Here is a 12,331-nt window from a genome sequence, read left to right on the forward strand (position 1 = left end):
AACCCCCAACATGGCCATAATACAGGTCTATTATACTCTATACATAGAGGACTACAACCCCAATATGCCCCAACCACTGGACATCAAATCAAATCAAACATTCTTTATTGGCACGTCCGAATAGATATTTGGCATTTCCAAAGCTAGTAAAGTGTGTGTGTGTGTGGGGGGGGGGGGGGGCGGAGTGGTTGATTCGGGGTATAATAGTCAGTGGAGTCTCATCTTCCTCTTGTTTGGCGACAGCTGGACACGTATTGGGCATAATACAGTAATACTAAATGTGTGCTGGACCTGTTACTGTGAAAGGACCTGAACATATTAGGTCACATGACTATATCTGTGCAGGTCCTCAAGCCAGTGAATGGAGGCACAAAACTCCACAAAGGAGGAAAATGTGGATTATTTTAGGGGATTTAGAGGTCTGGTCTGGGGTCTGTATTAGTTTAGGGGTCTGGGGTCTGTATTAGTTTAGGGGTCTGGTCTGGGGTCTGTATTAGTTTAGGGGTCTGGTCTGGGGTCTGTAGTAGTTTAGGGGTCTGGTCTGGGGTCTGTATTAGTTTAGGGGTCTGGTCTGGGGTCTGTATTAGTTTAGGGGTCTGGTCTGGGGTCTGTAGTAGTTTAGGGGTCTGGTCTGGGGTCTGTATTAGTTTAGGGGTCTGGGGTCTGTATTAGTTTAGGGGTCTGGTCTGGGGTCTGTATTAGTTTAGGGGTCTGGTCTGGGGTCTGTATTAGTTTAGGGGTCTGGGGTCTGTATTAGTTTAGGGGTCTGGTCTGGGGTCTGTATTAGTTTAGGGGTCTGGTCTGGGGTCTGTATTAGTTTAGGGGTCTGGTCTGGGGTCTGTATTAGTTTAGGGGTCTGGGGTCTGTATTAGTTTAGGGGTCTGGTCTGGGGTCTGTATTAGTTTAGGGGTCAGGTCTGGGGTCTGTATTAGTTTAGGGGTCTGGGGTCTGTATTAGTTTAGGGGTCTGGTCTGGGGTCTGTAGTAGTTTAGGGCTCTGGTCTGGGGTCAGTATTAGTTTAGGGGTCTGGTCTGGGGTCTGTATTAGTTTAGGGGTCTGGTCTGGGGTCTGTATTAGTTTAGGGGACTGGTCTGGGGTCTGTAGTAGTTTAGGGGTCTGGTCTGGGGTCTGTATTAGTTTAGGGGTCTGGTCTGGGGTCTGTATTAGTTTAGGGGTCTGGTCTGGGGTCTGTATTAGTTTAGGGGTCTGGTCTGGGGTCTGTATTAGTTTAGGGGTCTGGTCTGGGGTCTGTATTAGTTTAGGGGTCTGGTCTGGGGTCTGTATTAGTTTAGGGGTCTGGTCTGGGGTCTGTATTAGTTTAGGGGTCTGGTCTGGGGTCTGTATTAGTTTAGGGGTCTGGTCTGGGGTCTGTATTAGTTTAGAGGTCTGGTCTGGGGTCTGTATTAGTTTAGGGGTCTGGGGTCTGTATTAGTTTAGGGGTCTGGTCTGGGGTCTGTATTAGTTTAGGGGTCTGGTCTGGAGTCTGTATTAGTTTAGGGGTCTGGTCTGGGGTCTGTATTAGTTTAGGGGTCTGGTCTGGGGTCTGTATTAGTTTAGGGGTCTGGTCTGGGGTCTGTATTAGTTTAGGGGTCTGGTCTGGGGTCTGTATTAGTTTAGAGGTCTGGTCTGGGGTCTGTATTAGTTTAGGGGTCTGGGGTCTGTATTAGTTTAGGGGTCTGGTCTGGGGTCTGTATTAGTTTAGGGCTCTGGTCGGGGGTCTGTATTAGTTTAGGGCTCTGGTCGGGGGTCTGTATTAGTTTAGGAGTCTGCTCTGGGGTCTGTATTAGTTTAGGGGTCTGGTCTGAGATCTGTATTAGTTTAGGGGTCTGGTCTGGGGTCTGTATTAGTTTAGGGGTCTGGTCTGGGGTCTGTATTAGTTTAGAGGTCTGGTCTGGGGTCTGTATTAGTTTAGGGGTCTGGTCTGGGGTCTGTATTAGTTTAGAGGTCTGGTCTGGGGTCTGTATTAGTTTAGGGGTCTGGTCTGGGGTATGTATTAGTTTAGGGGTCTGGTCTGGGGTCTGTATTCAGGTACATTCCCGGATTATTCTGGGGTCTGCGGTTATTTTTCGGACTGTACATATTGGGGTGTGTATATTCTGGGGTTTGGTCTGGGGTCTTTATTTTGGGTGTTCTTCCTTTACAATAAGTAAATCACTGGACATCGGGCATTTGACTCCTTTGCCTGTTAACCCATTCAGTACAGGATAACTGTCCCATTACCCAGGGTCCGGCTTCTGAGACCCCCAGGGATCGCGGGTTGTGAATATTTATATAGGAGTTGCCCTATAAGACTATGTTGAAGGCCAGATCTGAGGCAGGAAGTGTTGTCATAGGGACAGAGGTTCAGAGATGCCGCAGTCCTGGTCCTGTGACTTTGGACGCCGTCCGCTTTGTGCAGTAGCCACTTACGACACATTCTTACATCTATTATATCGCTCCTCTGCTTTTTATATTACCGTAATTAGCGTTTTTTCGGCCTTGTTTATTACTCACCAAGTTGTCGATCTGCTAAATAAAACATCCGTAGCAAAAATAAAAAAAAAGATGAGAGAATGACGTCATATATAGCGGCCACAAGACGACAGACACACAATGTGCAGCGATACACAGACATGACCCGCACCAGACATCGGTATAGGGATCACTACAATACATGGGGCCCCCTATGGAGCAAGGAACGGGCCTTCTATATTAAGGGGGTGCCTTATGGTCAGAAAAAGGGGGTTGTGCTTTCATTGAGACTAGAAACAGTGCCACTCTCATCCACAGGCTGCATTTCGTATTGCAGCTCAGCCCTATTTACTCGAATGGGGCTGAGCTGCAATACCAGACATAACCTGTGAAAAACAGTGGCGCTGTTTCGGTAAAATGCAGCCTCTTAAGCTGCAATCATGGGGTCATATTAGTGTCAAAGTAATCCTTCTCCATCTAGGTGGGGGGTCCCTAACCCCCAGGGCCCTACTTGCTATACCCATGTATACAGACGATGGGTATGATGCCTCCTAATTGGCAGTACACTAAATGGCACAGCAGGGGGTTACGACATCAATAATGAGATGCAGAGATGTAGCAGAGCTGACTTTGTCAGTGAAGCAGAGTGAAATGAGGACTGGCACAGCTGATGTGATGTTTGTTATGGGTTTACATGGGAATGCAGATAAGCCTACACCATTTTCTTACTTTTTATAGACTCCCCCAGTGACGTGTAACCTGTTGCTGAGTCCCGGGCATGCTGGGTGTTGTAGTTCTGCAACAGCCACAGGTTGGAAACCAATAGAATAAAAACTCCCACTGTCGACACTGCTAGCTGCAGTTTCAGCTCTGCTACTTCTGCATAACACACCTTGTCAAAATGACGCCCAAGACAGATGGAGACACACTAGACACACACTTAAAGGGGACCTTTCACCACCTCCAACTCTTTACATCGCTTAATAAGCGTCACTCCACTGATTCCAGCGCAGTTGGAATTTTTTCTCTAGCCCTCACCGTTCACGAGCAATCAGTGCTGTAAGTTTCAGGTCTTTACACTCAGATGGGCGGTCTGAGACTACCTGGGATCAGGACCGCCCACTTGACAGTAAAGAGCCTAGCCTACTGGGAGCAAAAATTACAGCACTGATTGCTCAGGAATGATACAGGCTAGAGAAAAAATTCTAACTGCGCTGGAATCAGTGGAGCGGCGCCTATTTAAGGAGACCAAGAGCTATAGTTGGAAAGGTCTCCTTTAAAGGGGCACACTTAAAGGGTCTCCAGCCATTGTTCCTACCTTTAATGTCCCTACCTTGAAACCAATGTCCCCCTTCTTGCAGCACAGACAAGCCAGCATGAGGAAAATGAAGGTGATGAGCCCAGAGAACGAAACTGCCACCACCGCAAGCGAGGATGGCCAGGATAATTCACTCAGCGGCGCTCCATCTGGAAGAGACAGGAAATGCAGGGGTTGGTGCAATATACATTGCATATTGTAATATATATATATATATATATATATATATATATATATATATATATATATACAGATTTAAACCATGTGTAAATCTTAGATATCAGTTAATGCAGCTGAGCAGCAATGACAGGTACAACCTTTACACAGGAGTGGCGCTGTTTCTGGAAAAAGCTGTCCTAATCTTATGTAACTTCTCTAGTCATATGAGTTTCTGGTAAAGTGGGGTGACAACCAATATAGTCATGAGTTTTCCTAGAATCCCAAAATCTGTCTAGATGTGTAGAAATTCAGCCATATTTCTGCTTAACATATCCATTCTGCCATTCAGGACCTCAGGACAGCCGAGTAACAGCAGTGCTAATGGACATATTAGTTGTAACCGAGCTGTCCTGATAGTGCATATGTGAACACCATCCTTCCATGTGCGTAAACAGGTATTTGGGCCTATCAGAATCCTGTGAAAGCTGGGTGACAGCCTTAGTGAGAGTTGTAATTGATGATATAGGTTGTCATCCATCTTTCCCCAACACAAATATGAAGAAGAAAAACCACTAGCAGTAATGGCCACAAATATACCGTAGATGCATACAAATTTGTACAAGTCTTTTTGAAAGCAATGCCGTTTTCTTGCCACCAGAGGGCGACATAACACAGGGACTGAGAGCCGTCACCCTGCAGCTACCAAGTCAATCAGAACTTACAGCCGCACAATCAGCCCTTGTTCTATAAAGTCGTGCCACCGATGAAGTCAGGACCAAGCCCTTTCATGTGATAAAGCCGCGTCCTGCCAAACAAACACCGTTTACTGACACTGAAAAATCTCCTGTCACTTATAGTAACTGCAATACCAGGGCCCCCGCAGCACTCTGCAGAGAAGGACTACGGACAGTATTATAGTAGTTATATTCTTGTACATAGGAGCAGTATTATAGTAGTTATATTCTTGTACATAGGAGCAGTATTATAGTAGTTATATTCTTGTACATAGGAGCAGTATTATAGTAGTTATATTCTTGTACATAGGAGGTAGTATTATAGTAGTTATATTCTTGTACATAGGAGGTAGTATTATAGTAGTTATATTCTTGTACATAGGAGTAGTATTATAGTAGTTATATTCTTGTACATAGGAGCAGTATTATAGTAGTTATATTCTTGTACATAGGAGGTAGTATTATAGTAGTTATATTCTTGTACATAGGAGCAGTATTATAGTAGTTATATTCTTGTACATAGGAGGTAGTATTATAGTAGTTATATTCTTGTACATAGGAGGTAGTATTATAGTAGTTATATTCTTGTACATAGGAGTAGTATTATAGTAGTTATATTCTTGTACATAGGAGCAGTATTATAGTAGTTATATTCTTGTACATAGGAGCAGTATTATAGTAGTTATATTCTTGTACATAGGAGTAGTATTATAGTAGTTATATTCTTGTACATAGGAGCAGTATTATAGTAGTTATATTCTTGTACATAGGAGTAGTATTATAGTAGTTATATTCTTGTACATAGGAGCAGTATTATAGTAGTTATATTCTTGTACATAGGAGTAGTATTATAGTAGTTATATTCTTGTACATAGGAGTAGTATTATAGTAGTTATATTCTTGTACATAGGAGCAGTATTATAGTAGTTATATTCTTGTACATAGGAGTAGTATTATAGTAGTTATATTCTTGTACATAGGAGCAGTATTATAGTAGTTATATTCTTGTACATAGGAGTAGTATTATAGTAGTTATATTCTTGTACATAGGAGTAGTATTATAGTAGTTATATTCTTGTACATAGGAGGTAGTATTATAGTAGTTATATTCTTGTACATAGGAGTAGTATTATAGTAGTTATATTCTTGTACATAGGAGGTAGTATTATAGTAGTTATATTCTTGTACATAGGAGGTAGTATTATAGTAGTTATATTCTTGTACATAGGAGGTAGTATTATAGTAGTTATATTCTTGTACATAGGAGGTAGTATTATAGTAGTTATATTCTTGTACATAGGAGTAGTATTATAGTAGTTATATTCTTGTACATAGGAGGTAGTATTATAGTAGTTATATTCTTGTACATAGGAGGTAGTATTATAGTAGGTATATTCTTGTACATAGGAGTAGTATTATAGTAGTTATATTCTTGTACATAGGAGCAGTATTATAGTAGTTATATTCTTGTACATAGGAGTAGTATTATAGTAGTTATATTCTTGTACATAGGAGGTAGTATTATAGTAGGTATATTCTTGTACATAGGAGTAGTATTATAGTAGTTATATTCTTGTACATAGGAGGTAGTATTATAGTAAGTATATTCTTGTACATAGGAGTAGTATTATAGTAGTTATATTCTTGTACATAGGAGCAGTATTATAGTAGTTATATTCTTGTACATAGGAGTAGTATTATAGTAGTTATATTCTTGTACATAGGAGGTAGTATAGTAGTTATATTCTTGTACATAGGAGGTAGTATTATAGTAGTTATATTCTTGTACATAGGAGGTAGTATTATAGTAGTTATATTCTTGTACATAGGAGGTAGTATTATAGTAGTTATATTCTTGTACATAGGAGTAGTATTATAGTAGTTATATTCTTGTACATAGGAGGTAGTATTATAGTAGTTATATTCTTGTACATAGGAGGTAGTATTATAGTAGCTATATTCTTGTACATAGGAGCAGTATTATAGTTAGAGATGAGTGAACAGTGTTCTATCGAACTCATGTTCGATCGGATATTAGGCTGTTCGGCATGTTCGAATCGAATTGAACACCGCGTGGTAAAGTGCGCCATTACTCGATTCCCCTCCCACCTTCCCTGGCGCCTTTTTTGCTCCAATAACAGCGCAGGGTAGGTGGGACAGGAACTACGACACCGGTGACGTTGAGAAAAGTAGGCAAAACCCATTGGCTGCCGAAAACATGTGACCTCTAATTTAAAAGAACAGCGACGCCCAGCTTCGCGTCATTCTGAGCTTGCAATTCACCGAGGACGGAGGTTTCCGTCCAGCTAGCTAGGGCTTAGATTCTGGGTAGGCAGGGACAGGCTAGGATAGGAAGGAGAAGACAACCAACAGCTCTTGTAAGAGCTAAATTCCAGGGAGAAGCTTGTCAGTGTAACGTGGCACTGACGGGCTCAATCGCCGCAACCCAGCTTTCCCAGGATCCTGAATGGAATACACTGTCAGTGTATTCCCGTATACCCGATATATACCCCGATACCCGTTCCAACGGTGTGCCCCCCCACCTTCACCCCAGAAATACCCTGCAAGTCCCCTAGCAATAGAATTGGGGCTATATACACCCACAATTTTTACTACTGGTATACAGTGCCATTGTCTGACTGGGAATTCAAAGAATATATTGGGAATACAAATACCCTCATTTCTTGCTACTGCCATATAGTGCCAGTGTCTGACTGGGAATTCAAAGAATATATTGGGGTTACGTGCACCCACAATTTTTACTACTGGTATACAGTGCCATTGTCTGACTGGGAATTCAAAGAATATATTGGGAATACAAATACCCTCATTTCTTGCTACTGCCATATAGTGCCAGTGTCTGACTGGGAATTCAAAGAATATATTGGGGTTACGTGCACCCACAATTTTTACTACTGGTATACAGTGCCATTGTCTGACTGGGAATTCAAAGAATATATTGGGAATACAAATACCCTCATTTCTTGCTACTGCCATATAGTGCCAGTGTCTGACTGGGAATTCAAAGAATATATTGGGAATACAAATACCCTCATTTCTTGCTACTGCCATATAGTGCCAGTTTCTGACTGGTAATTCAAAGAATATATTGGGGTTACGTGCACCCACAATTTTTACTACTGGTATACAGTGCCAATTTCTAACTAGGAATTCAAAATGCGCAAGGCTCCCGGAAAGGGACGTGGACGAGGCCGTGGGCGAGGTCGGGGGAATGGTTCTGGGGAGCAAGGTAGCAGTGAAGCCACAGGGCGTCCCGTGCCTACTCCTGTGGGGCAGCAAGCATTGCGCCACTCCACAGTGCCAGGGTTGCTTGCCACATTAACTAAACTGCAGGGTACAAACCTTAGTAGGCCCGAGAACCAGGAACAGGTCTTGCAATGGCTGTCAGAGAACGCTTACAGCACATTGTCCAGCAGCCAGTCAGACTCTGCCTCCTCTCCTCCTATTACCCAACAGTCTTGTCTTCCTTCCTCCCAAAATTCCGAAGCTTTACAGAACAATAACCCAAACTGTCCCTGCTCCCCAGAGCTGTTCTCCGCTCCTTTCATTGTCCCTCAACCTGCCTCTCCACGTCACGATTCCACGAACCTAACAGAGGAGCATCTGTGTCCAGATGCTCAAACACTAGAGTCTCCTCCATCTCCGTTCGATTTGGTGGTGGATGACCAGCAACCCACCCTCATCGACGATGATGTGACGCAGTTGCCGTCAGGGCATCCAGTTGACCGGCGCATTGTGCGGGAGGAGGAGATGAGACAGGAGTTGGAAGAGGAAGTGGTGGATGATGAGGACACTGACCCGACCTGGACAGGGGGGATGTCAAGCGGGGAAAGTAGTGTGGATGTTGAGGCAGGTGCAGCACCAAAAAGGGTAGCTAGAGGCAGAGGCAGAGGTCAGCAGCTTAGGCGAAGCCAGGCCACACCCGGAATCTCCCAAGATGTTCCAGTTCGTACCCAGCCCCGAAAAACTCCCACCTCGAGGGCACGTTTCTCGAAGGTGTGGAGTTTTTTCAAGGAATGCGCCGAGGACAGATATAGTGTTGTCTGCACAATTTGCCTCTCGAAATTGATTAGGGGCTCTGAGAAGAGCAACCTGTCCACCACTTCAATGCGCCGTCATTTGGAATCCAAGCACTGGAATCAGTGGCAGGCAGCAACGGCAGGACAAAGGCCGCCTGCCGTTCACGCCACTGCCACTGCCTCTGCCTCTGCCACTGCCACTGCTGACTGTGCTGGCGATGCACTCCAGAGGACGAGCCAGGACACCACTTCATCTGCCTCCGCCACTTTGTTGACTTCTACCTCATCCTCCCCTGGTCCTGTCTTATCTCCTTCTCCTGCACCATCAAAGGCACCATCAGGCGTTTCTTTACAACAACCCACCATCTCTCAGACATTGGAGCGGCGGCAGAAATACACTGCTAACCACCCACACGCGCAAGCCTTGAACGCCAACATCGCTAAACTGCTGGCCCAGGAGATGTTGGCGTTCCGGCTTGTTGAAACTCCCGCCTTCCTGGACCTGATGGCAACTGCGGCACCTCGCTATGCCGTCCCTAGCCGTCACTACTTCTCCCGGTGTGCCGTCCCCGCCTTGCACCAGCACGTGTCACTCAACATCAGGCGGGCCCTTAGTTCCGCGCTTTGCACAAAGGTCCACTTGACCACCGACGCGTGGACAAGTGCATGCGGACAGGGACGCTACATTTCACTGACGGCACACTGGGTGAATGTAGTTGAGGCTGGGACTGCTTCCCAAACTGGCCCGGTGTACCTCGTCTCCCCGCCTAACATTCCTGGCAGGGACACGAGAAGAACACCCCCCTCCTCCTCCTCCTCTACCGCCTCCTCCTCCGCCACCGCCTCCTCCTCCGCCACCGCCTCCTCCTCCGCTGTTAGATTGACCCCAGCTACGAGTTGGAAACATTGCAGCACTGGCGTTGGTAGACGTCAGCAGGCTGTGCTGAAGCTGATCAGCTTGGGGGACAGACAGCACACTGCCTCCGAGGTGAGGGATGCCCTCCTCGATGAGACGGCAATATGGTTTGAGCCGCTGCACCTGGGCCCAGGCATGGTCGTTTGTGATAACGGCCGGAACCTGGTAGCAGCTCTGGAGCTTGCCGGACTCCAACATGTTCCATGCCTGGCCCACGTCTTCAACCTAGTGGTGCAACGTTTCCTAAAGAGCTACCCCAATGTTCCAGAGCTACTGGTGAAAGTGCGGCGCATGTGCGCCCACTTTCGCAAGTCGACAGTAGCCGCTGCTAGCTTAAAATCTCTCCAGCAACGCCTGCATGTGCCACAACACCGGCTTTTGTGCGACGTCCCCACACGCTGGAACTCAACGTTTCAGATGTTGAATAGAGTGGTTGAGCAGCAGAGACCTTTGATGGAATACCAGCTACAAAACCCTAGGGTGCCACAGGGTCAGCTGCCTCAGTTTCACATCCATGAGTGGCCATGGATGAGAGACCTTTGTGACATCCTACGGGTCTTTGAGGAGTCCACAAGGAGGGTGAGCTCTGAGGATGCGATGGTGAGCCTTACAATCCCGCTCTTGTGTGTTCTGAGAGAATCCCTGATTGACATCAGGGATAACTCAGATCACACAGAGGAGTTAGGGATAGCATCCGATCCGTCACAGCTGGAGAGTAGGTCCACACATCTGTCCGCTTCACTGCGTTTAATGGAGGAGGAGGAGGAGGAGGAGGAGGAAGAAGAGTTGTCCGATGATGTGATGGTGATACAGGAGGCTTCCGGGCAACTTCGAATCGTCCCATTGTTGCAGCGCGGATGGGTAGACATGGAGGATGAGGAGGTAATGGAGATTGAACTTTCCGGTGGGGCCAGAGGAGTCATGCCAACTAACACTGTGGCAGACATGGCTGAGTTCATGTTGGGGTGCTTTACAACCGACAAGCGTATTGTCAAAATCATGGAGGACAACCAGTACTGGATCTTTGCTATCCTTGACCCCCGGTATAAAAACAACATCTCGTCTTTTATTCCGGTAGAGGGGAGGGCCAATCGCATCAATGCTTGCCACAGGCAATTGGTGCAGAATATGATGGAGATGTTTCCAGCATGTGACGTTGGCGGCAGGGAGGGCAGTTCCTCCAGTAGGCAACCAAGTTCTCACCGGTCCACACAAACGAGGGGCACACTGTCTAAGGTCTGGGACACCTTGATGGCACCCCCTCGCCAAAGTGCCGCCACGGAGGGTCCTAGTGTCACCAGGCGTGAGAAGTATAGGCGCATGTTGCGGGAATACCTTTCCGACCACAGCCCTGTCCTCTCCGACCCCTCTGCGCCCTACACGTATTGGGTGTCGAAGTTGGACCTGTGGCTTGAACTTGCCCTATATGCCTTGGAGGTGCTGTCCTGTCCTGCCGCCAGCGTCCTATCTGAGAGGCTGTTCAGTGCAGCCGGTGGCATCATCACTGACAAGCGCACCCGTCTGTCAGCTGAGAGTGCCGACCGGCTCACTTTGATAAAAATGAACCACCACTGGATAGAGCCTTCATTTTTGTGCCCACCTGTGTAAAGCACCCCAACATGAAACTCCATGTCTGTACTCAACCTCTCCAATTCCTCCGCATCCTCATACTCATCCACCATAAGCGTTGCACAATTCTGCTAATACTAGGCTCCCTCCAACATGATTTCCCCCAACTCTGCTGGTTAGAGGCTCCCTCCACCCTGATTTCCACCAACTCTGCTGGTTAGAGGCTCCCTCCACCCTGCTTTCCCACAACTCTGCTGGTTAGAGGCTCCCTCCACCATGAATTTGCCCAAACTGGGCTGTTTAGAGGCTCCCTCCACCATGAATTGGTCCAAACTGGGTTTTTTAGAGGCTCCCTCCACCATGAATTGGTCCAAACTGGGCTGTTTAGAGGCTCCCTCCACCATGAATTTGCCCAAACTGGGCTGTTTAGCGGCTCCCTCCACCATTAATTGGTCCAAACTGGGCTGGTTAGAGGCTCCCTCCACCATGAATTTGCCCAAACTGGGCTGGTTAGAGGCTCCCTCCACCATGAATTGGTCCAAACTGGGTTTTTTAGAGGCTCCCTCCACCATGAATTTGCCCAAACTGGGCTGTTTAGAGGCTCCCTCCACCATGAATTGGTCCAAACTGGGCTGGTTAGAGGCTCCCTCCACCATGAATTTGCCCAAACTGGGCTGTTTAGAGGCTCCCTCCACCATGAATTTGCCCAAACTGGGCTGGTTAGAGGCTCCCTCCACCATGAATTGGTCCAAACTGGGTTTTTTAGAGGCTCCCTCCACCATGAATTTGCCCAAACTGGGCTGTTTAGAGGCTCCCTCCACCATGAATTGGTCCAAACTGGGCTGTTTAGAGGCTCCCTCCACCATTAATTGGTCCAAACTGGGCTGGTTAGAGGCTCCCTCCACCATGAATTTCCCAAAACTTGGCTGTTTAGAGGCTCCCTCCACCATTAATTGGTCCAAACTGGGCTGGTTAGAGGCTCCCTCCACCATGAATTTGCCCAAACTGGGCTGTTTAGAGGCTCCCTCCACCATGAATTGGTCCAAACTGGGTTTTTTAGAGGCTCCCTCCACCATGAATTGGTCCAAACTGGGCTGTTTAGAGGCTCCCTCCACCATGAATTTGCCCAAACTGGGCTGTTTAG

The 12,331-nt window shown here is 46.6% G+C and overlaps 1 protein-coding gene across 6 annotated transcripts in view; it reads right to left on the bottom strand.

Annotated features, from left to right (window-relative positions):
• AATK (apoptosis associated tyrosine kinase) overlaps nucleotides 1-12,331 on the bottom strand; it is an 88,866-nt gene that overhangs the window by 43,740 nt on the left and 32,795 nt on the right. For 2 of the 6 annotated variants that reach the window (XM_075279288.1, XM_075279293.1), the window contains exons 2-3: nucleotides 3,770-3,918; nucleotides 2,494-2,508 (exon numbers count right to left, since the gene is read on the bottom strand). In XM_075279288.1, the coding sequence (XP_075135389.1) occupies nucleotides 2,494-2,508; nucleotides 3,770-3,918 (164 nt within the window). The remainder of the gene's footprint in view (nucleotides 1-2,493; nucleotides 2,509-3,769; nucleotides 3,919-12,331) is intronic. The other 4 variants (XM_075279291.1, XM_075279289.1, XM_075279292.1 and 1 more) reach the window with 4 other exon arrangements.

The sequence above is a fragment of the Leptodactylus fuscus genome, chromosome 6 (genome assembly GCF_031893055.1).
Source record: "Leptodactylus fuscus isolate aLepFus1 chromosome 6, aLepFus1.hap2, whole genome shotgun sequence".
NCBI lineage: Eukaryota > Metazoa > Chordata > Amphibia > Anura > Leptodactylidae > Leptodactylus > Leptodactylus fuscus.